Genomic DNA, 25,930 nt, shown 5'->3' with positions numbered 1-25,930 from the left:
ATATAATGTATTATTAGCCCCAGGGGTACAGGTCTGTGAATCTCCAGGTTTACACACTTCACAGTACTCACCATAGCACATACCCTCCCCAATGTCCACAACCCCACCACCCTCTCCCTGGCCCCCCTCAGTTTGTTTTGTGACATTAAGAGTCTCTTATGGTTTCTCTCCCTCCCGATCCCATCTTGTTTCATTTATTCTTTTCCTACCCCCCAACCTCCAACGTTGCAATCTCCACTTCCTCATATCAGGGTGATTTCAGACTTTCAGTCTCCAGACTAGGAGACAATGAATTTCTGTTGTTTAAACCAACTGGTTTGTAGTACTTTGTTCCAGAACTCCTAGTAAACTGGTGCCAGACTCTATAGGAGGAAGGACTGGAAGACTAGTCTAATCAGTAAAGGAAAAACACTGCAGAGACTCTCTTTGTTTTCCTTAGGCACCTCATCTGAGAAGTTTGAGGTAGTTAAAAAAATACTAGGGTGTCTGGGTGGCTCAGTGAGTCAAGCATTGGGCTCCTGATTTCAGCTCAGGTCATGATCTCAGGGTCATGAGACTGAGCCTCGACTTCGGCTCCAAGCCCATCAGGGAGTCTGCTTGAGATTCTCTCTCTCCTTCTCCCTCTTCTGCTCCCCAACTAAAATAAATAAATAAATAAATCTTTTTTTGTTAGAAAAATAACACTATACTGAAGAATTAAGATTCTGCTGTTTAGGAGTTCTGTGAAAACAGGCAAATCCCGTACCCTTTCTGACTTACTGCTCTCAAAAATGTGGTAATAATATGTGCCACATTTTTCGACCCTAAAAGACAAAATAGTTTTAAAGGGATATATATAAAACACTCCATGAAGTGTTAAAGCTCTCTGTAAACATTAGGTATTGTCAGTAGTGTTAATTTTGGACACAGTAACCAGAGTAGTATTTCAGGAGACAACTGCTGACACAGTGTGCCTTGATTTCAGAAAGGCATCTGATGGCCCCAGTTAGCTTTGTTGGACAAGACTGAGAAAGGCAACTGGGTGACGACAGAGTTGGAGATTTCATATCTGGTTATATATTTCTACTCAAAGAGTTGATTAATACAATGACCGATGCATGTCTGGAGATCTCAAGAAACATCACTGAGCTTTGCCCCAGCTGTGTTCTTATTCACAACTTAGATGTGAAAAGGATAACAAGTTGGAAGGGATAATTTATTCCCCAGATAGCAAAATCAAGTTTTAAAAAGACATCCATAGGCTAACACTAAAAGGAGAAAGCTTAACCAGAATGTAAGTAGAATCTGACATTTATATTTAAGAAAAATCAAATGCACAAGGTAAAGATGTTTGAGACTTGATAACCACAAGGACCAGGAGTTCAAAATAAGCAGTGTGGAATAACTGCCCATAAAAACAGATTCTAACTAAGGTCAGATATGTAGAAATATAGGCAACCCTTGCTTTGCATGGATCTGATACACATCAATTTCAGATAACACAGTTTAAACAACACCAGCTCCCCAACGATGTGGTTCAAATAGCAGTTACTATGGTCTATCATCTGTTACTCAGTTCACACACAGACAGCAAAGTGTGTAGTTGTGTTCCCTCCTTGACTTCTAGCAATAAACTCATGTGGCATTTTACAAAAATAAGAATTGAAAGAGTGAATTGACTAACACAGATGAAAGTTCAGCAGAGAAGTGAAAAGCAATAGCACAACAAGTGAAATTTGGATCTAACACAAATGGAGTTAGAGACGAAATAGCTGAGTACGGGAATTTTGATGGTAACACCATTTGAAAAATTCTAGATCTACAGCCAGAGGAAATTAGCAGAGTAGATGTATCAATGAAAAGGAGAACAGTGATTGTCTTAGAAGAAGTGATACCAGCAAAAGCTTCCTATTAAAGGAACTTTTAGAGAAGTATCTCAGAGAAATTTCATAACACTGAGAGTTCAAGAGATTAAAATCTTGGAAGCTGATCTAGAAGCTGGATGACAGTTTGCCAAGGCAAACGAAAGACATCCACTCTGTGTAGTAAATTATAAAATTAGATGAAAAACGTAAGCACTGTCCAAACTATTCTTGCTAACTGCTTTTTAATGAAGAAATAAAACACTGTAATTCCCTATATCTAATGTTTTAAGTTAGAGTGTACTAAATAAATACTAGTTTTACTGTTTTTTTTTTTTAATTTCCCCATGTATTCAGATTGGAAAGAAAATCTTTCAGGTTTTAACAAAAGCTTTTAAAGATCTCAATAATCATCATTTTCTTATTGAGTCTGATTCTTCTTCTTCTTCTTTTTTTAAAGTAAGCTCCATGCTGGACCCAACATGGGACTTGAAACTTGTAACCCTGAGATCAAGAACTGAATCAAGACCAAGAATCAGACGTTTAACTGACTGAGCGACCCAAGTGTCCCTTCTCGTTGATTCTTAAGATTACTTTGCATGATTTCAGTTTTCATAGTCATTTTTTTTTCAGTCCTGCCCTATTGTGCCAGGTGAGGACAGCTTTTTTTGGCCATGTCCTTTTAAGCATGGGGTACAGAACTAGTTGCTGGTTTGCGGTTGTGGAGGGATGAACTGAATTGAGATGTTTTCAGGAAGGTGACCAGATTGTGGAAAAACCCTGACATCAAAACATGAGAGGAAATTCTAAGTGGAAATGACAGTATTTCTCTGAAGAAGAAAGAAGCCAAGAAGATTAGCGTGTTTACAAAGAATGGATACACCATCACATAAATGTGTCACTCCAGAGCAGCTGAAGCAGCTTCAATAATAGAATATTCATCAACAGAGTTTTTCAATTTCATGAATAGAAGAAACTTCTAACAATTAAAAGCGGGTATAAATGGAAGTCACTGACTCACAACACAGTGAACTTCTCCTAGTTGGAAGTGCCACACAAAGGATGACTGACCATCTGTTCGGTTTGTTATAGCAGAAATTAATTTCTACACAGGGTGAGAGGGGAGGCTCCCTCCACAACTCAGATATCAAACACCCATGTGGTGGCTCAAAAACATGTCCACAGATTCTTCAGCACTCTTCTCTTCAAAAGGTGGAGTCTGGTTCCCTTCCCCAACCTTACAGTTGGCCAAACTTAGTGATACACTGGGCATGAAGAATGCATGACAGTATGTGCCTTCTAGCTTTCACCTGGCTCTCTCACTCTTGGGTTGTTATTCTGGGGGAAGCCTCCAGCCATGCCATGAGTTTACTCAAGTTGCTCTAGGAGAAGCTCTTGTGTGGAAATACCGTGGATTGCTGCCAACCACTGTAAGCGCTAGCATAGAGTAGTGTAAATAAACTTGAACATTGGAAGTGGATTCTTCAGCCTGAGTCAAGCCTTTAGTCTTGGCCAACATCTTGACAGAGGCCTCATGAGAGATCCTGAGGCTGAGTCTTTCAGTTGAACTGCTCCTGAATCCTTAACCCAAAGATACTGTAAGGATAATATAGTTGTTTCAAGCCCCTCCATTTTGAGGTAATCTGTGATGCAGCAATAGTTAACCTAGATGATCCATTTTTGATCCGAGCACTATGGGTATGTTGCATTCTCGAGAAGCCTGCTCACACAACCTTTTCTTTCCTTTCTTTCTTTTTTTTTTTTTTTTTTGTCACTTCTCTTTTAATAGCTCCAAACCACAACTGCCAAAAATTAGTTCCTATCACCGAAGGATACATGATTATACAATGGTAATCTGTTGTAAAAGTAGAAAGTAGACAAGGAATCTAAAATTAATTCCTCCCACCCTGCCTGATTATTACCCCACATTCAAATCTGCTGAGAAAGATGAATACAGACCTCACAATTAGATCTTTAAGTTCTCTTTAGTAGGAATGAAGCCTTTCAATAGTTCATCTCTCAGGTGCAAATGGTCAGTTAAACAAGTGCTGAGCCTTTCTACTCTTCATACATAACGGAACCAAACTTAAAGGTCTAACCCAGACTTCTAAGAACTCCAGATTGATGTATTTGACATTTTACTTGATATCTCATTAGTATTTCTCACAAGGGACTTCAAAGTCAACATGTCCAAAATGGAATCCATGATCTTAGTCCCAAACCTAGTTCCTTTCCAGGGTTCCTGTTCTAGAGAATGAGACCTCATCAATTCAGCATACAATGCAGAAGCTTTTCTCACATCTCTTTCTTACCCTCTGCTTAAATCCTCAATGCCTTCCCAATTCATTTAAGATGAAGAAAAGTTTATAACATGATCTACAGGGTAATGATGGATGGTTGCCTAATCCAATTTCAGCCTAATCCAGTGCCTTGTCTACACCTCCCTTACTCTCTCTGCTCCACCACACTGACCCCATTCAGACCCTGTAAGCACCGTACTCTCCCCACCATTGGGCCTTTACATAAACCTCCCCTCTGCATAAACACCTGTACTTTCCTTTCGCCCAATTAACCCTACACCTCTTTCTTATTTCAGTTTAGCTGTCTTTCCTTAGGACACCTTTCCTGACTACCTCAAATTCCCCATCCCTATCCCCAATTAATGATTCTCAAAGCACCAGACACCTTTTCTTTATGGAAATACAGCATTGTGACTAAATGGACAAACTATAGAACCAGTCTGCCTGGCTTAAGTCCTTTCCCGTTGCGTGAATTTTCAGCAAGTTACTGAAACTCTCTGCTGTTCTCTCATCTATAAAGTGGGGGATAATAGTTACGAACACTTTGTGACAATTAAATAAGATAACGCACGTAAAGTGTTTAGCATGGTGGCCAACACATCATAGACATCATGAAAGCCTGAACTATGGTTTGATTACAGCTGCAATTTCATAATCTCATGTGTTTTCATAATTAATGTTTTTTTTTAAGATTTTATTTTATTTTATTTGACAGAGATCACAAGTAGGCAGAGAGGCAGGCAGAGAGAGAGAGGAGGAAGCAGGCTCCCTGCTGAGCAGAGAGCCAGATGCGGGGCTCGATCCCAGGACCCTGGGATCATGACCTGAGCCGAAGGCAGAGGCTTTAATCCACTGAGCCACCCAGGCGCCCCACATAATTAATGTTTTATTTATATCTGTCTTTATCATTAAATGGCAAATTCCACAAGGGTGGAGATGTCTGTTTTTACTCGTCATCATACTTCCATTTCCTGCCACAGTCTTAGCATATGAGCGGTGATTGCTAAATCCTGGATGGATAAACACATGAATGTGATGTAGTGCCTAGACTCTGGAGAACCTTGAGATGTCACATTAAGTTTAGGCTTTATGCTCTAGAAGTTTTCTTTAACAAGAGTCACATGTGAAAATTAATGGAACAATGACGGTAAGGTAAGTTGGGAGAAGAGTTTAGTGACAGAAGTCTTACTCTACCCTTTGAATGGTTCATTTGGGTGAAGGCAATAGCCAGTGTAGAGTAGCAGGATGTGGGCAGAATGTTAAGGGAGGACCCACACAATATGATAATACACAGATGTGGGGGAACGGTTGAGGAAATGGTGTGTGTGTGTGTGTGTGTGTGTGTATACATATACATGTATATATATACTAAAGACTCTGAATGAGAGAACGAGGACAGACAGATAGAACTATGGAAGTATGGAAGCCAGGAGGAGATGTTGGTTTGTGGGTAGGGAGAAGAGATGGGGTGGAGGAACAAGACTTGCAGACAGAGCTGCCCCTAAAACAGGGGCAGCCACAGGACTGAAGCTCTAACGGTATCCAGGTCTGGAGACAGAGACTGGAGTCATCTGTACAGAGGTGAATGCGAACCCTGGGCAAGAGGCTAACATCTGGGAAAGACAAGATCGTGGGAAAGGATCAACAGGAGAAGCCTAGGGTTTACAGCTGATTTAATGAGCCCAGAAGGGTGAAAGGAGCCAGGAAACGAACTGTGAAAGGGAAAGCCAGAGAGACAGAACTGGGGAGTAATGACATAGAAGCTCATTTCCACTCACTCTTTTAGAATTCAGGTGAAGGGTCAACCACGTACTCCCTGCAACATTTTTGACCTATGCCCTCAAGCAAAACAAGGTGCTCCTTTGGCACTGTTTACATGCATCTGCCAACAGCAATGTGGAGGGCTGAAAAATGGCCAGTCACAGCCAGTTCCTAATCCTTGTAACCTGTGAATGTTATCTTATATAGCAAAAGAGATTCTGCATATGTGGCTAAATTAAGAATCATAACATGGGGAAATTATTCTGGATGATCAGAGTGGGTCCTAAATGTAATCATGGGTCCTTAGTAAAGGGGAGATAGAGATTTGACACAGAAGCAGAAGCCAAGGTGACCACTGAAGCTAGATGCTGGTTTGGAAGATGAAGCGAGGGTCCATGAACCAAGGACAGCAGGAAGGCAGCTCTAGAAACTGGGAAGGGCAAGAAAACAGAGTCCTCCTTAGAACTCTCAGAAGGGACAGGGCCCTTGATTTTGGCCCAGTAAAACTAACTGCAAACTTCTGACCTCCAGAAATGTGAGAGAATCAACGTGTATTGTTTTAGGCTACCAGGTCTAGCGAATTCGTTAGAGTAGCCATAGGAAATTCACACAAGCTCTTCTTTCACTGCATTGTCATTTTAAGTGAGGGTATATGTCTCTCCATTAACATATAAACTCCTCAAAAGACATTGATGCTCTCAGACCTTGGTATTCCTGGCACCAAACAGAGCACCAGACACACGAAGACACTCAAATAAATATTTGGAAAATGGCTAGAAGGAAGGAAAAAGAGAATCAGAAAAAGAAGAAAAGAGAGGGAGGGGGCTTCAAAATAGAGGGATGGTTGACAAAGGCTGACTCTTAAGCTTGAAACCCATAATTCAAGTGCACAGAACTTGGGCAGGGTTGAGCTTCATACCCTCCATTCCACTCCCCAGAAGCCAGGAATCCCAAAGCAAACGGAGCAGGCCATCTCTAGGCAGGACATCAGGGCAGAGATCAGGTAGACACCGGTAGATCCTAAGGTGAATCCTAATCCCAGCCTTATCTCTAACCCTTGCCCTAGGCCAAAAAGACAGGCTAAGCATATCCATTCCTCTGAAAACCCAAAGGTAGCATCATCTGAGTGTGCAGGCTCAGGATCCACAAAGACCTGGGTCTGCATACGAGCTCTGCTTCTTACTATTTGAAAAGCCTTAGATAAGTTACTGAACTTGTGTAAGGCTCAGTTTCTCACCTGTAAAACAAAAACGATAATTCTTCCCAAGATTAAGCGAGATGATGAATGAGAAGTGTCAGGCATGGAGTAAGAACTCAAGAAATGTGACTTTCTGGCTTTCTTATTTCTACGTTTCTATCAAAGCCAGACAGCACAGAATCAGGTAAGGCCCAGTCCCATGAAAACTGGGGCTGGAAACAAGCCGAGGAACAACAGGTCCTGGTCAGAGCTAGAAGATTCCAGGGCAGGCCATGGCCCGTGGCTGCACTGGAAAGAGAACAGAGGTCCCTAGAGGTGAAAGAAGTAGGAGGTCACATTGTCTACAAGGTAATCAGGGAAGTGGGAATTTGTGGTCATTATTGAAAAAAGAACCTCTCTGCTTCCAAACTCATCTCCATCTACACTCTCCTCCCTAAGGCCACAGGGACTATCCTTCGAAAAGAGAGCACTGGTCACGCGTCACTCATCTACCGAAAAACGTTTCTACCAACCACATGACTGGAGGGTTAGAGCTTTCAGTCTTACACCCTGACTTCCAGGAGGCGAAAGGGGCTGGAAGTTAAATAAAACACCCATGGTCAGTGATTTAACCCAGCCTGCCTACATAACGGAGCCTCCACAGAAGCCCACAGGGGTGCAGTTTGGAGAGCTTCAAGACTGGAGCGCTCCACGCCCTTTCCCCACACCTCTCCTAAGTATTTCTTCCATCTGGCTGCTCTTGTTTCCTTTTACAATAACCAGTAATCTAGTGAAAAATATAAATAAATAAGTAAATCAATAAATATGTTTCTATTTCCTCATCATTTCCAGAATATAGAACAGATGTCCAAGACAAAGCATTAACAGTACATTTAGGGTACCACTATTTGCTGGGGGAAGAAAAGAACACATATCAGTATTTTAATATATAACATATATATTAGTTTGTATGTTTTGTACACGATCTTTAGAAAAATACATAAGAAATTGGAAACAGAGGGGCACCTGGGTGGCTCAGCAGGTTAAGGCCTCTGCCTTCATCTCAGATCATGATCCCAGGGTCCTGGGATGGAGCCCCGAGTCGGGCTCTCTGCTCAGCAGGGGACCTGCTTCCCCCCTCTCTCTGCCTGCCTCTCTGCCTACTTCTTGTGATCTCTGTCTGTCAAATAAATAAATAAAATCTTAAAAAACAAACAAACAAGAAATTGGAAACAGAAACCAGTTGCCTGTTGGAAGGGGGCAATACCATACCATGTCTAGGCTACAGGAACAAGGAAGGGCACTCTCTAGTCACTACATCTCCTTTTGTGCACTGGAGATTTCCTATCATGTGTGTGGACTTTCTCTCCAGGTATATATTTTTAAAATCCCAGTTCCAATATTTATCAGCTGTTTGACATTGACAACTGGTTACTTAATCTCACTAGACCTTTGTTTCCTCCATAAAATGACAATAAAACTACCTCCCTCATAAAGTGGGCATGAGCACTGGATGCGATAACACAAGTAAAATGCTCCAAAGAGTGCCTGGTATAAAGTAACATCAATGCTACCGGTTTCCATAAATCCGCTGGGCAAGACACTCTCCCATCCAAGTACTAACCAGGCCCAACCCTGCTTAGCTTCCGAGATCAGATGGGATCGGGCGCGTTCAGGGTGGAATGGCCGTAGACTGGGCAAGATACTCCAAAGGGCCCTCCAGTTACAAAATAATTATATGTTGCCTAAGACTTTTTAAGTAGTGCTTTTAGGTAGCACTTGTAGGACAGAGGGGAAGCATCAGGGTCTTTTTTTCTAGTCTGAAAGAGGAGCAGTGAGCAGCAAGCTCAGATGAAATGCACAGCAGCCCCAGAGGTCCCCAGTTCCCAAAAGAAGAAAATAAAAATCCTTTCGAGAGGACCACATCCCTGTACCCATTTCACAGAGAAGACACATAAAGAATACTGACTAGCCCGTGATCACACAATCGTCTGAATAACAGAATCCCTTCTCCAGTTCAGGTATCCTAACTTCTAGAATAATACATTTCCCCATAATATTGAGTTTATAAAGTCCCCTTTACACACAGCTCCACAAAAGTCCAGTTTTTAAGGTTTGAAAAAGATCTGTACTGGACGAAGACAAAAATGAGCTTATTTTTTCTCAGACTTTATGTATATTCCTTGCCTCTTGCTGTATCCTTTATATAGTCCCAGGAGAGCCATTTTTGCTAACGAGAATTCTATCCTTAAAATTCATATGTGCAAATCCCCTCCCCCCACCAAACTACTGCAACTAGTTCATTTCAAGAGCTCGGGGATAATTATGTGTTTTCATGAACACAGCATCATTAGTCAAACCTGTGGGTCCAATCCAACTTTCCTGTTGTATTTTTGTGGCAACTATAGAATGGTATTTGACGTCATATTCTCTAAGTTTGAAGGGGAAAAAAAATTTATCTTTCTTTCTGTTTGTTTGATTTACAATTCATCTCTCTTCATCCCATTTGCTCCCTGGATGGGACACAGTTGTAAGAAATAATAAAGATTGCCTCCTCCTGGAGGTTCAGATGTAGGGCACCATTCCTGGGTCTCAAAGCCACATTTTTTTAAATTTCTATTTTTTTCTATCATATATAGTGAAATTGAAAACATCTTTGTTTCAGTGGTCACCTTAATCACAAAGCTTTTCCCAGTTCCCCTGGAAAACCAAATGTTTTTCAATTTCTTTTTTTGTTAGTTTGGATTTTTGGAGGGTTTTTTGTGTGTGTGTATGCTTTGTTTTGTTTGTTTTTCAATTTCTAACGTCTGGTTGGTTGTTGTTTATTATTTGTTTGTTAATTAGAATGACTGCATGTGGAAAGTTGGATGAGAGCAGAAACGCAAAGTCTGGGTTGGTTCTTTCTGCCAAGACTTCCTACCTGTGATTTGGGGTAATTCTTCAAAAAAGTCACACCAGGATAGTTGCTCCAAGGTTTGATTTGCGAAGCCTACTTACAACAAGGTCGATATGAATATGTAACAAAATCATGGTGGCATCCAGACAGCGTGCATTCACAGCAACTAAATTAAGTCAAATCATGGCTCCATTGCCAAAAGAGTAGATTTAAAAAGATCAAATCTAATTCTGACAAATATTTCATGTGACTTAAAACTCTCTCCTTCATTTGCCTGTGTTCTCTTTATAGTAGCTCTAAATACACCTGACGTCAGGTTTCACATGCCCGATGTATTGTAAGCTTCTCTGAACTCCACAAACTCAACTCCCAAAGCTCATGAAAGAGACCCAGAAGTCCAGCTCCTGGCCTTACAAATTCCTCTCCTGGGTGAAGATGGATGACACCTATGAACCAATCCTAGTTTACTTCCCACTGCTCCCAAAGCCAAACTACTCACTCTTTCTAAAGCTCTCACGTGTAACAACGCAACAGTGTTGTTGAAAACCTGGTTAAGAATTAGCTAATTGTGGATCTCGGAAAGGACACAGATTCGCTTTAGAAGGTGCACTGACAAACTGTCAGAACACCTTAGGAGTTTTCTTTTGTGCGATAAAAAGCCAAAAGCAAGCAAAAATTTTACCACAGAAACTGCTGACTATACCCTAAGCCTGCTGTGTATCCCCCACCCCGCAATGCCCCCGGCACAGCTGGGCAACAGCGTAGCTTTTCACTGGTGCCAGAGCGGCTCAAAGTACAGACTTAAGAACTAGACCATATGGATTTAAATCCTAACTCTGCTAGTTACCAGCTATGTGACCTTGAACAAATGTCCCTTAAATTGTTGACGACTCAGTCTCCTCACCTGCAAAATAGAGACATAATGGTACTCAAGTCCCAGAGTTGTTGCAAAGATTGAGTTAGTATATATCAAAGACTTAGACCAGTGGCTGAGACATCAGAAGTGCTATACAATCTTTTGCCTTTATTAGAAATAATCATTTTCTTGGTTATTCATCCCCCAAATATTTGCTGAGCACATTCTATTTACTAGATGAGCTTGGAGCTCACGGCAACGGCACCACTAGTGAAAAGAAACTACTTTGATGGCGGTCCGTCTTCCTTTGCTTGTCAGTTTTCTCAAGAACATTCCAACATTTTTTAAAAATGCCAAGTTTGGGTTGTTTTCCAACTGTTTCATGAGAGTTACTGCATACACACACACACACACACACACACACACACACACACACACATATGCCAAGGATGGGGAATTACACTCAGGTGCGGGCAGCAAACAAACCAGGGCAGCTCGTGTGCTTGCCAAGTGATACCAACCAGTAGGCCAACATGCAGCTTCTGGAATTCAGTCATAAATCTCCATAAAATCGGAGACACCTTCAGATTCATCTGTCAAAGTCACATCTGTGCATGCCCAGAGCCTGTGACTGGACGCCTGACAATCAAATCACTGCGTACAGAGTTGGGGAGGAGAAATCCCAAGATTTGGCAGGAAGTTGCTTAAAATATGCTTCTCGACCTCCCTTTTGTCACATTGTGTCATGCATTTCAACTGGTAACAATCCAAGGCAGCACACACTGTTGAAATGCACATATATGCCCATAAGACTGCTAAGGATTCCAGTATCTGTAAGAAATAATCCTCACCTTTCAAGAGTTTATCTTCTAGCTGAGGAAATAAAATATGGGCGCATATAGGAAACTGAAAACAACGCATGGCGGCATGTTTGCACGGGCCAAATTGGCATTACAGACCGAGCTGAGAAAACTCACAGAAGGGAAAAATAATCAGGGAGAACTAGAAAAATCCGGTTGTTTTTAGGGGGAGGTGATGGGTAAGGTATGCATAGGGGAGAATGAGAGACAAGAGTATTCAAGCTATGGACAAAAAGATGGGGAAGCCCAAAGACAGGACTCAATGTAACTGATGTGGGTTTTTATTGCCATTTGTCACTTTACTGTATTTCTACATCCTCTCCTCTTACTTCTTACTCTATCTGTCTAATGATTTGGCATTTTGGAAGCATCCAGTCCTCTCCAGGTTTCTGGGTATAATTCTCCTCATTCTAATTTCAACTTGCATAAATCTAGCATAAGTTTTCCTATTTTTCTCCTTCTTCTACTTGATTTTCTGGACAGAGAGAGAAAATGAGAATGATTACACAAGTCTGTGTTCACACATGAAAGGACTGCACTTCTTCTTAGCATGAGTCATTTATAGTTGTTTTTCTCAGCTGGATTAAATCTTCTTTTGTAAGCAATCCACCAGGAAGGAAGGAAGGAGTCAGGTTTTCTCAGTTGTGTTAGAGAAACTGGAAGTCCAAAAATGCTTCCCAATAATCAAACTGCATCTTGAAATAAGGAAAACATCTGGTTTTGTGGTCTTTCCTCATTCCGTTTATTTATTTTTAATTTTAAAAATCATTTAAAAAGATCTCAAAACTAAGGAAAAATGCCTCTCCCATTTGATCTTACTAACATGAGAACAATTTCACTCCTGGAAACATGCACTAGGAAATGAAAATACTGTCTGAATCCCCAAGATTTCCAGTAACAACAAGACGCTAAATTTTATTTCTGAGATTAGACAGTAAAACGATTATTAAGTAGGCTGCAGCTACTTCTAAGCTGTGGCATATACATGTTTGCCAAAGCCTTGGCATCTACTCAAACATTTGCAAGTGGGCAATACCAGCATGCTTACATAACTTACGGAAGTGAGACATTTGTATAAAGAGTCCTCACATAACCTGAGAATTGGAGAATAAAACATACGTGATTTATTTGTATTTTATTACTATTAAAGGTACCCTATTATTTTTCTGGTGGGATCAACAAAAATATTACACATGCATTCTCTCAAAAGAGTTGTCTATGATCACATCTGCATTTTCTTCTTTTTTTTTTTTTTTAAAGATTTAATTTATTTATTTAACAGAGAGAGAGAGAGATTACAAGTAGGCAGAGTAGCAGGCAGAGAGGGGAGGAAGCAGGCTCCCTGCCTAGCAGAGAGCCCAATGCGGGGCTCGATCCCAGGACCCTGAGATCATGACCTGAGCCAAAGGCAGAGGCTTAATCCACTGAGCCACCCAGGTGCCCCACATCTGCATTTTCTTATCTTCCGCCCATTCCAAAACCCAAATCAAGCAGATTGTCATCCTCTTTCTTTAGCAAAATAAGTTTTCTTAAGGTCAACAATAACCTCAGGTTGTTAAATCCATTGCATATTTTCCCAGTATTATTCCTTCTGTAACATCTACCATCTGCTCTGTTCCCTCCTTCTTGAAGTGGTCCCCCATCCTTTGCCTTTTATAACACCACCCTCCCATGATTACCCTCTGACCCTTGGGTTGCTCTTCTCATCCTACTCATTCTCTTTTAATCCAAACTCAACCACTGGAGTTAATATATCCCTGTTCTCTTCTCAACCCTTATTCCACATTTTACATCTCCCACTCAGATATCTGCTCGGAGCTTCAGACCTACAAGCCAACACCTACCTATCTCCACGTGGATGTCACAGGGGCACCCCAACTCAGTATGACCGTAACAGACCTTTGAGTGTGCCCTCCCTGGGTGGATCTCTTCTTCTAGTCTCTCAACCAGAGATGGTTAACACATCCATCCAGTTGTATAAGCCTGCAACCCAGGGGAAGCTAGTCCCTAGTCCTTTCTATCCAACTGGTCACCAAATATCACTGATTTTTGCCTCCCTCTTGTGTCACAGATCTGCCATTTCTCTCCAACTCTACCACCGCCTATGTATCTCTTTCCTGGTCCACTGCAATGACCTTCCAACTCGTCTCCTCTACCAATGACTCTTGCCCTTCTCCCCACAGTCTAGACTGTGGAGAAGTGCAAGGGCAGTTTTACTCTGTTACTCTGCAATCCTTGTTTACATATACATTTTTCAATGCAAATCTGATCTATCTTCCTCTACCTAATATCCTTCCCTGGCTGCCCACTGCATTGCCCTGGGATAAATGAAAATAAATGAAAAAGCCTGATGCTTCTCTCTCTGGCCTCATCTATTTCCACCAACCTTTCTTCTCCATCCTCCGCCACACGCGTTCCCAGTTCTTTCTCCCCATTGAGTCTCTGCACAGGTTCTTCCTCTATCTTTCTTTGCCTAATGATCTCCCTTTGAACCTTCAAAACTCAACTCCAATGTCACTTCCTTAGGGTTGCATTCTTGAAGCGTCTCTTTAAAATAAGCCAAGTCCTCTGGCTTCACACTTCATGACACTCTGCAGCTTTCTCTTTTAGAAATTATATACTTTCCCATGCTCATTTGATTTTTGACTCTGAGCGCAAATAAGGCAAAACCTGCCTCTCTTTGGCTCCCCCTTTATCCCAACCCCTTGAAGTCTTTGCTCTTTCCTCACCAGCTATCAGTTTGTATGCACTCCAAGTGAACTAGCCCCACAGGACTGGGGAGGCCACAACAGGCTGCATCATGGAGGCTCCCACGGTCCTACTGCCCGGGGACCTAGAGTGGCTTCTCTCTGTGCTTTATACTTCCCAAAAGGGTTAAGGTTTCCATGAGACCACTCTACACATGGCAGGAGGAAAACAACTTCTAGATGAATAGTATGGAGGGAAACCTCTGCCCCATCTGTGCTCCCAAAGGAATAGGATACATAGCACAGCAGTCTGTTCTGTCCTTTCTTTTATTCACAAGCGTTTGCCGAATGCCAATTTGTGCTAAAACACTAGGGACTAGGAGGAACAGGAGATGGATAATAAGAGCTATTATTCATTGAGGGCCTACCATGCTCCAAGACTGTAAATTGTAAGTGGCAATTTACAAGCAATATTTTAAGGAAATTACCATTTTATGAAGAAGTGAACACTTCACAAACCACAATATAAAACCAAAGGGAATAAGCAGGTCTCTATAATCTACAATATTCCAGATCCTTAACATAGTCCGAGTTAAAGACATTTGAGAATTTTATGAGGTCTCAGAGTTCCAATTAAAACCTACATTTCCAGGTTCTTAATTATTCACTAGGACATGAAACTAATTACAACTCCCAGTGGCCAAATACGTTGCATCAAGCGTCTAGATTAGAAAAACCCCGAGTTCTTATTCAAACAATCGGTTATTTGGAAGATATTTTTAGCTAGCTGCGCATTTTGCTGATTCCTAAAATGAACTTTTCCAACCTGGTTATCTTGTGATGAGAAAATCCAAACACCATTTATTTATCCAACAAATATTCATCTGAGTGCCTACCGTATGCTAAGAGTTGTGGATACGAAAGTGATAAAGTCATAGCCTCTCCCTTCCACGTGCGGTTACAGGGGATATTCAAGAGATAAAATAAAAGCTGTAAAAAAGTGCCAAGCAGGGGCACCTGGGCAGCTCAGTGGGTTAAGCCTCTGCCTTCTGCTCAGGTCATGATCGCAGGGTCCTGGGATCGAGCCCCACATTGGGCTGTCTGTTCAGCAGGGAGCCTGCTTCCCTCCCTCTCTCTGCCTGCCTCTCTGCCTACTTGTGATCTCTCTCTCTCTCTCTCTCTCTGTCAAAAAAAAAAAAAAAAAAAGTGCCAAGCAGGGGCGCCTGGGTGGCTCAGTGGGTTAAGCCTCTGCCTTCGGCCTGGGTCATGATCTCGGGGTCCTGGGATTGAGTCCCACATCAGGCTCTCTGCTCGGCAGGAAGCCTGCTTCCCGCTCTCTCTCTGCCTACTTGTGATCTCTCTCTCTCTCTGTCAAATAAATAAATAAGATTTTTTTTTTTAAAAGGAGGGGATTGGATGCTGGGGATGTGATACTGTTTTGGTAATATAGCATTTCCTACAGAATCTAAGTTTATACTTTGGAAAAAAAAAAAAGAAGAAGAAGAAGTGCCAAGCAAAAAGTGGGACACAAAGAGATTAGCTAGGCCTGGGGACAGGAGGACTGGAGTGATAACAACGACACCACCGAGGAAGTGACACTTAAATTAGTCATTAGTCTTAGGGTACATTCATCCAGCAGGTGGAAGGTGAAGGAGGAACGTAAACAAAAACACAAAGGCATAAACGATATGGAAAGTTAGGTAAATACTCAAAGAGGCCAGGTGTAGGTTGACTCCACAGTTAAGCAATGGGGAGCTATAAAAAGATTTTAAATAATAAGCTCATTTTTTATTTTATTTTTTTAAGATTTATTTATTTATTTATTTGCCAGAGAGAGAGAGAGAGAGAGAAGAGAGAGAGAGTGAGCGTGCCCAAGCAGGGGGAGCAGCAGGCAGAGGGAGAGGCAGGCTCCCCGCAGAGCAAGGAGCCCGATGCGGGACTCCATTCTAGGACCCTGAGATCATGACCTGAGATGAAGACAGCCACTTAACCAACTGAGCCACCCAGGTGCCCCTAAACTGGCTTTTAAAACTTGCACAAGGATAGTGGTTGTGATAGCAGTGATAGCAGAACTGTTGATGGTAGGCAAAAGGTAGAAACAATTCAAACATCCATCAACTAATGAATAAACAAAATATACCCATAGAGTAATTATTCAGCCATTAAAAGGAATGGCGCTCTGACTCATGCCACAACCTGGGTGAACCTTGAAAACATTAAACCAAGTGAAAAAAGTCAGGCACAAGAGGTCACATGCTGTATGTGTCCATTTATACGCAACATCAGGAATATGCAAACCTAGAGAAAGCAAGCGAATTAGTGGTTGCTGAGGGGGGAAGGGAAGAATAGGGAGTGACTGCTCCATAGTTAATGGGTTTCCCTTAGGGGTGACAAACACCTTCTGGAACTAGGGAAAAGATGTGGCTGCAGAACATGGGGATGGTCATAAATGACACTGAAGTGTGCACTCTAAGATCGTAAACTTTACGTTAAATCATAAAAGTGAAACAAAAACAAAAAACTAACAATACAAAAAGTTATGGAGTACAATATAAAAGTTCTCCTCCACATTCCCAACTCTCCATTCCTGCCCTACAAAAGTATTATCTAGGTTTGTAATATTAAAATTGCCTTCTGGAAATGTGTTTTGTATATAAGGCTGTGGGTGCATGGAGGGGGGGCCTGTGGTCACAGGATACCCTTTTTCTGTCCATTTCAGTTATTGGGGAACATTGGGCCTTTAACATTTCTAGAGCATTATACGTAAGCCTAGAAGAAGGCTTACTTTTAATCAGTTACTGTATCATTGCTTTAGCCTTCCAAGATGTTTTTTTAACTCATCAATCATAGCTTGTCGATAAATTGAGATAGATACAATTGGGTTTTCGGGTGTGGTTTTTTTACTGAGAAAGGTTCATTCTGTCAAAATAATTTTTAAAAACCCAGTAACATTGGGGCGCCTGACTGGCTCAGTGGGTTAAACCTCTGCCTTTGGCTCAGGTCATGATCTCAGGGTCCTGGGATCGAGCCCCGCATCGGGCTCTCTGCTCCACAGGGCGACTGCTTCCCCATTTCTCTCCGCCTGCCTCTCTGCCTACTTGTGATCTCTCTCTGTCAAATAAATAAATAAAATCTTAAAAAAAAAAAACAAACAGTAACAGGCTGAGAAGAGATAGAGCACTGTGACTATAGAAACATAGAAACAGGAGTCATTAGGGCACCAAACCGAGCAGGGCCAAGGGGGAAGAAAAGACTTGAGGGTAATTTGCGGTGAAATGGTTTCAGGTAATAGTGCCTGAATAAAGAGTGCCTGGGGGGAAAAATCAGCATTTCACAAGCAGAAACACCTAATACAATATTTGAAAGGCTTTTGAAAACCAGATCTCAATTAGAAGTTAAATTTAAAGTTAATGTGATTTATCGTTTAGCATTAATAGATCAATTTAATAAGGTTAACCAAAAAAATGTCTTCACAAAGGAAAAGGATATGGCTTTTTAAAAAGTACGAAACAATGTCAAAATCATGTGTGAGGTAAGATCTTCTGAGAAATCATCACCCTTTATTGCTCACTCTTAGAAAATGATTGCTGAGAAATTCCAAGAACAGGAAATGTTAGAGACGCAGAAGGGAAGCGGACTGTTTACTCCCAGCAGTGTTTCTCTAAAGCCTCAAATAAATCCAACTTTTTAAAAATCTCTCTGGGGGGTACCTGGGTGGCTCAGGTGGTCAAGCAACTGCCTTTGGCTCAGGTCATGATCCTGGTGTCCCAGGATGGAGTCCTGCATCAGGCTCCCTGCTCAGCGAGGAGTCTGCTTCTCCCTATGACCCTCCCCACTCCAATGCTCTCTCTCTTGCCCTCTCTCATTCTCTCTCTCAAATAAATAAGATCTTTTAAAAATTTCAAAAAAAAAAAATCTCTCCAGGATATCATCTTACACCTGTCAGGATGACTAGAGTCAAAAAGATAAGAAATAACAGGTGTTGGCAAGGACGTGGAGAAAAAGGAACCCCTGTGCATTGTTGGTGGGAATATAAACTGGTGCAGTTGCTCTGGAAAACAGTATGGAGATTCCGCAAAAAGTTAAAAATAGAACCACCATACGATCCAGTAATTCTACTACTGGGTATTTCCCCAAAGAAAATGAAAACACTCATTTGAAAAAGATATATGCACCCCAATGTTTACTGCAGCATTATTTACCACAGCCAAGATATGGAAGCAACCCAAGAGTCAACAACAGTCATCAACAGACGAATGTGGTATGAATATACGATGGACTCTTACTCGACCTTAAAAAACGAATGCGATCTTGCCATTCGCGACCACATGGGTGTATCTAGAGGGTATTTATTATGTCAAGTGACATGAGTCAGACAGAGAAAGACAAATACCATAGGATTTCACCTGTACGGGGAACTTAAAAAACGAAACAAACGAATAAACAAACAAAAAGTAGAAACAGACCCATAAATATAGAGAACAAACTATAATGGTTGCCAGAGGACAGGAGGAAGGGGGATGGGCAAGACAGGTGAAGGAGAGTGAGAAATCCAGGCCCCCAGTTATGGAGAGAATAATTCATGGGGATGAAAGGCGCAGTGTAGGAAATAGAGTCAATGGTATTGTAGTCACGTTGGATGGTGGCAGATGGTAGGTACGCTTGTGGTGAGCACAGCATATAGACTTGTAGAATCACTGTTGTACATCTGAAATTAATGTAACATTGTGCATCGAGTACACTTTCATTTGACAAAAAATCTCTGGAATTCGAAATGTCTTTTTTTTTTTTTTTTTACACATCACACATGAAAGTCTTTGTATGACACGTCACATTCAACACACTTACCGACCACCTCATTTGTACTAAAACAATAGGACAATGCTGAGGGGCCCTGGGGATGATAGAGGTTCAGCCCTCCTCATGATCGGAGGCAGTAGGAACTCCTGGACAGAGCACAGACCTTGGAAATCAGACCAGCAGGGGTGTGGATCTTGGCTTTGGCATTTCCTTGCTGTGACTGCTGTGACAGCAGCCAAGACAAAAAAAACCCTCTGAGCCTCCATTCTTCATTTGTAAAGGAGGGATGACGAAGAAGAAAAAGATGATGATAATGCTGTCTCATCTCAGGATTGTTGATATTCAAAGAATCCGTCAGAGTCCGACGCACAGTATGTTAACTTCTCTCTAGCTCACCTCCCATTTGGCAAAGAAGTTCACATCAACTCAGTGAGTGAGAACATTCAATAAAGTTAAGCATGATGAAAGGTAAAAATGCAATAATTACTTTAGTGAAAGAAAAATAAGAACAGGGGCCAATATTTATTGTGCAATTACTAGGTACCAGATGTTTTACACACACTATCTCATCTGTGCTACCATTCCTTAAGGGTGCTGCCGTTGTCCACATTTTGTAAATGAGGCTGTCACAGCTCAGCTATGATAGAAAATTCATCCAGGTAAGAGGCAGAGCTGAGATTCGGATCCACATAGTCTAACTCCAGAAGCCATACTCCTGACTACTGGAAAGACACTGGTTTCCCCATCCATGCCAACATCTATGGGAGAACGTAAGGTAACCTATTCCACCTGAAGGATGATGGCCAGGGAAACTGGAGAAGACAATATCAGAATGGCATCTTGAAGGACAAGCAAGATTTTATTTCAACAGAGGTGGAGTGGAAAGGGGGATATAAAAAGGAGGACTATTCCAGGCTCTGAGATTGGCACCCGCAAAGGAGGCAAAAAAGAACATGATGTGCTGGAAAACAGTGAGAAATTGGCAGGGATAGACATCCCTCAGCTCATGGATACCTTGTGGTGTAAACCAGTCATGGAAATCCTCCTCCTATTTGCCAGAGAAAAGGAGGAAGTATTAGAAAAACAGGCTAGGGCCAAATCACATCATGCCTAGGATGTCCATCAGGGGCATTTGGATCTTAGAGAGAACAGAGAGCCACAGGTAGGTTATAACAGAGGAGATATGTGATTCTACCCATGCTCCAAGAACAGAACCGTCAGGCTTGAGGAGGCAATATCGGAATGGGGGACAGCAAACAACTAGGGGGCTCCTCTGTTCATTTAACCAGAGACAACAAAAGGCTAAACAAGGTCAATGACAATGGAGAGGATTATATATACAAAGATACCCAGAGGTAAACCGACCAGGCTTGACTACTGACAGGAGTTCCTGAAAAGGCACTGACATTTTGGGTCTATAAGAAGACAGAAATGGGAAAAGCAGAAGGCAGTGAGCAGTCCTTTGAAAAATAATACAATTCTTTGAAAAAGGCAGTACAGTCGTTGGAGGTGCCCTGGGCTGCAATTAACAGAGGTGTAGACAAAAAAGACATTTCATCATCACGCAGAAGTCTGAGGGCAATGAGCAGCAGGAAGTTCTAGGGACAGTTAACTGTCCAGTGATGTTATTCATGGACATATCTGATGATGTTCAAAGACAGACTAGGTACGTGTCTCTGAGATTCTCTTAATGTTTTCCTCAGAGTCTCAAATGATGGCAGCAGCAGCAGCTCCACTCCTCGCATGAAAGTGTCCAAGAAAGGAAGACCTTCTCTTCCCACATTTCTTAAGGAGAAAAATATTTCCAAGAAGCCTCTTAGCCAACCTCCTGCATGTCAGAATGTCACCCCTGGCCACCCTTCACCACCAGGAAGCTGGGAAAATGAGTGTCCCACCATATGATTCAATACAGTCACATATATCTCTCTACTCTATCATCAAATCCCGATGACTTGACCTAAGTCACTGTCAATCCCGTCCACCTCTCTCCATCTCCATTACTGATAACCGCTGACGTCTACTAGGCATGTGCTATGTACTAGGCATATTCAATGTACTTCACAACTATTACTTCACGTAAGCTTTCCACCCAACCCTATGAAGTGGATTACACTAAGTATTTTATACATGAGGATATTGGGAAATAGAAATGTTAAGTAACTTCATCAAATTCACATAAGTAGCAAGTGACAGAAGCATTCTTAAGAGTTCATATCTTACCTAAAACTAAGGTAACATTGTGTGTCAACCATACTCAAGGGAAAAAAGTACAAAAAGAAATTTGTACCTTGATACACTACACTGCCTCTTTTTTTTTTTTTAAGATTTTATTTATTTGAGAGTAAGAGATAGCAAGTGAGAGAGAGCATGAGTGGGGGAAGGGGCAGGAGAGGGAGAGGGAGAAGTGGACTCCCTTCCCAGCAGGGCTCAACCCCAGAACCCTGGGATCATGACCTGAACTGAAGACACGTCTCAATTTCCCCACCCATCAGTGGGAATAATGACCCAGTGGGACACTAAATATGATGTACTAGGAAATCTGTCAATAAATGCTTGTTAGCTCTTTCTTCCCAAATGCATCTTTGTGTCCCAGCCGGCCAGTGACATGAGCTCTGAGGCTTCAGAGCTGAGATCTGGTGGCCCCCTCTTCCCACATAGTGCTTCGCAGACCATGGCTTTCTTCTCCACTTGTTGGTCTGCAATGATGCCACCATGTGGAAAAACAAAAAAAAAAAAAAAAAAAAAAAAAAAAAAGGCAACAGTGAGCAAGAGGTTAAGGGTTGGCTAGTGATGTGGGAAATTAAAGGCAGAAGGAAAGGTAGATAAAATTAAATGTCCTTATAACCTACAGCTCATTGACAAATACTTGAGATAGGCAGGTTGCAATATTCCTCCAGGATCCTGAGTCTTCTTTAGCAGATGAAAGTCCTTTTAGAAGTTCCCGTATCTTTACTTCTCCCAACTCCAGGGTTGCTCTCACAACCCCAGAGCAGTAGGGAACAGCAGGCAAAAGCTCTTCCTGCCCAAGGGTCCTGTCCCTGTGCTTTAATTAAAACCACCATTTTGCACCAAAGACATCTCAAGAATTCCTTCTTGGCTGTTAGTGCTGGACCTCACCCCACCAACACCAACACACCAACATTCAAAAACCATATCACTAGGAACAGAGGGAAAGAAGAGGACAGAATGAATAGGGTTGTGTTAAGTATCCACTAAGTGCCAGGCATTTTCATAAATTATCTCATTTAATACTTAGCAATAGAAAATCTGATTCTACAGATGAGGAAATGGAGGTTCAGACAGGTTAAAAGCCTCGTTCACAATCTCGGAAAAAGTAAGTGGTGAAGATCGAGCTTGGACCCAAGCTCCATAGGACTTGCTCCTGCCACCCCAGGACACTACCCCCAAAATGAGTCTCTTCCTCGTGCTTGCTTCCAGGTTAAGTGTGCATTAAAAGACCCAAGGCATCTTTTAGGCAAGTTTAAAGTCAACCTGATGCTGTTCTATGTGGGAAGAATCAAGTATTTGGTAATATCGGAGCATAGAGCATCTCCAGACTTAATTAAATATCTGCAAATAAATTAGACGTGAAGTCTTTCTTTATAAAAGGTACATGCCTCTCAAGTAGGAAAAACTAACTCTGAATTCAAAAAGACCAACACTAAAAGGCTGACTACAGTCCTTTTTAAATTAACCTAATTTTGAGTGAGCTTTAATTAATGAATTCAAAGTAGTTGGTCATTATCATGCTCTGGGTCTAAATGAAGTTACAGGACATGAGAGATGAGGTCTAAAAGGAGAGAGGATAGAGGAAGTCATGCCACCTCTCTATCACACGCAACCCCAATCGTGAGCTCCAAATGAAGAACTAGGTCCCAAGACCCCACACAACTGGTCCCAACACACAACGTATACACTGTGGTCGCCCAAAATGTAACCCACCGCTACCTGCCTCCAAATCTCCTGGGACCTTTGCTGAAATGCCATTTCCTGGGGCTCGCTCCAGGCCTATAGATTCACATTCTCCAAGGATGACCCCCCAGGAACCAGCATTTTAAAAAACACCCCCTCAATGTTTCTGATCATCTCGAGGTTTGCAAACAGCTTTAGGAGCTCAGTCAAAATGTAAACGTCACGATGACTCCACACTTATTTATCTTATGGGGAGATAATTTGATATAAGAATCTTGACATTTTCTGAAGAAATATTACCTCAACGACTATAAAGGCAAAGCATTCCCACTTTCAAAATGGGAGAAATCAAATCTTGCAATATATGGGGCACATATATGAAGTCCACACCCAACTGCCTTGCAGCTAGAAGAGAAATCAACAGTTACCAATTCACTGATTAGAATGGTTTACGAGGCACTTGGTTAATTCACCTTTGTATCCAATTCCTAGCTAATTTTATCTTGTGAGGGAATGGCATTTTTCTAAATTTGAAACTTCAGTATGCTCCTCAGTGGGAAATAGACTCCCTGACAATGCCTTCCTTCTGTACAAGCCCCAGAAGAGGTAATTTTTTTTTTTTTAGATAAATTATTTCCTTTTCTGACACCTCTCTACTGGTTGAAGACAGTCTTCAAACCCAGCCTCTTGCCTGCTTTCTTACCAATTAAAGTTCTGGATATGGGAAATTAATTTTTAAAAAAAGATACCCAAGAGTTGAACAGCTCCTTGTGATAGGCAATCTTCTCTAATTTCTCCCCAGTTTAGAGGTCTCTGTTCCTTTGCTTCTTGGGACTTGCCCCAAGCCTAAGGTTCCCCCAAACTTGATGGTCAAGTACACAAGGCAATAATTAAACAGTCTGGAGGTTTACTGAAGTCCCCCCATTTGGGGGAGCTCTGAGAATTCCATCACCTTGGAAACACAGCAGCAGGCTCCCTGAATATGCACAGAGAGAATATTTTTTAAGCACCATAAGAAAACAGGGTTCACTTATCCCCAAATGTAAGAGTCACGATTCAAAACTGTCACTGACTGGGAAGCATCTTTAGTCAGGAATAGTATCTTCAAGCTGACAAGTCACAAATAGGTGTACTTTTGCTAACCAGACTGGTAGTTGGGGAAAAGCTCAAAAATATCCCAACCTCATCTTTATTTTTTTCTGCTAAAAATGGAATGGCTTCCACTTATCAAATCAGCCAAGCCACTGCTGATGCTATTACCACCTCCTGCACCATGTGTATGAACAGTAAATATCAGACATCAAGTCACCTAGGTCGTTTGTGGAAATCCCGATTTTGGAAAAAGAAGTATAGAAGATACACTCATAGAAGACATTTTGAGCCTTGAAATGGAACTGCTTGCTTTGATGCAAATGGACAAATGGCTGTGGGGAGTCAGGGGGCACGTGGATAATTTCTCTCAGACTACCCTTTCTAATATCATAAGTTATCTAGCTGGAATCGTTGGTACACTGTCTGTTGAGGGAGCAAGTAAATGAAATCAGTTCTTTGCTTATTCTGTGCGCCGAAAGGGCTAACCAACATTAACCAAGTGTCCCTCTCCTCTGTTATTTCTTCCACAATAAATTCAATCAAATTTACGGAGCGCCTAGCCTGTGCCAGGCACTGTGCCAGGCGCCGGAGACACGAAGATGAATGAAGCCAAGTTCAGGTTTCTTAATGATTTCTTAAGATTTGCGAGGGCATAGCCTTGCTCCCCCTTCCACTGCAGCCTGGACGGCTGTCTAACCAATCGTGGGAGTGCGTACTCCAAAGCTCCCAGCTTCGGGGAACGTGTTACTCCCAGGCCAGCCCACGAACCTAGCGCCAGGGTTCTCCCTGCGTTCTCCGAGAGTCAAACCAAGTTCAACTCCGGAGCGGCGACTCCCGCTCAGCGCGGAGCAAATCCCCGCTCCGCCGCGCACCGCGCGCGATTCCTTCCACCTGTCCGCATGCCCGTCGGGGTGCGCCCGGACCCCGCGCCCGCTTACTTTGCCGCTGTCGCTCACGCCGAGGAGGTGATCCCGCAGCACCTCCATGGGGCTAGTCCAGGTGGAGTGGATGAATGTCCCTCGGAAGATATGCGCCAGGGAGGGCATCGGGGCGGCACACATGTCAGCGGCAGAGCGCAGAGCGGAGTTCGCGAACCGGCGAGAGCGCACCGGGCGGAGGTGAGACGAGGAGTCCCTGCAATTTGCGGGCGGCTGCTGGGCGCACCTGCTCGGGCCTCGTACTGCCCCCGCGTTCCCGAGCGACAGCCTGCCCCCTGCAGGCCGCGCCCAGGGGCGGGCTTCCTGCCTCCTCGATGCCAATAGGATTTTTCTCCTGTGATTTGGCTCCGTGCTCCCTCGGGGTGTGGTCTCTCTCTCCTCCCCGGTGTTAGTTTTTGATAGGTTAACTCTTTGTTTCCGAAATCACCGCTCACAACGCAGTACTTTTAACCTCGGGGGCGCAGAGTGACCGACCCAGGGGAGACAAGAGAGGGAGATAAAGGAAGGGGCAGGAGGAGCGGATGGTTCCAGCCCTGTCTGTACCTTAGCTGGTCACTAAATTTGCTGTTGCTCCCTGTCCCCCAGCCTCCTCCACCACCCTTGATTGGCTTACCTAGAGTTCCGTCTGCCCGCTTTCTCTAGCCCTGCAAACTTCGGGCTATTTTGTGACCAAACCTTGTACTTTCTTAACCTATAGCACCCTCAAGTTCTGAACACGCACAAGTTTGGGAAAAGGTGGAAAGGCCCGTTGGAGCTGCCTGCTTCACTGACTAGTTTCATTTTCAGTTCCTGCAGGTTGCAGAATCAGTC

At 42.6% G+C, this 25,930-nt stretch overlaps 1 protein-coding gene across 1 annotated transcript in view; it reads right to left on the bottom strand.

The window, feature by feature from the left end:
* The window catches only part of LOC111153586 (guanine deaminase), a 78,703-nt gene extending 53,460 nt beyond the window's left edge, over window positions 1–25,243 (bottom strand). Inside the window, exon 1 of the mRNA XM_022512712.1 lies at window positions 25,121–25,243. Within this exon, the coding sequence (XP_022368420.1) occupies window positions 25,121–25,243 (123 nt within the window). The remainder of the gene's footprint in view (window positions 1–25,120) is intronic.
* Between the last annotated feature and the right edge of the window lie 687 nt (window positions 25,244–25,930).

The sequence above is a fragment of the Enhydra lutris genome, unplaced genomic scaffold (assembly GCF_002288905.1).
Source record: "Enhydra lutris kenyoni isolate GAN:26980312 unplaced genomic scaffold, ASM228890v2 scaffoldscaffold33, whole genome shotgun sequence".
Classification (NCBI taxonomy): domain Eukaryota; kingdom Metazoa; phylum Chordata; class Mammalia; order Carnivora; family Mustelidae; genus Enhydra; species Enhydra lutris.
Note: the sequence above shows the minus strand (reverse complement) of the source record. Positions and strands in the feature narration are given on the sequence as shown.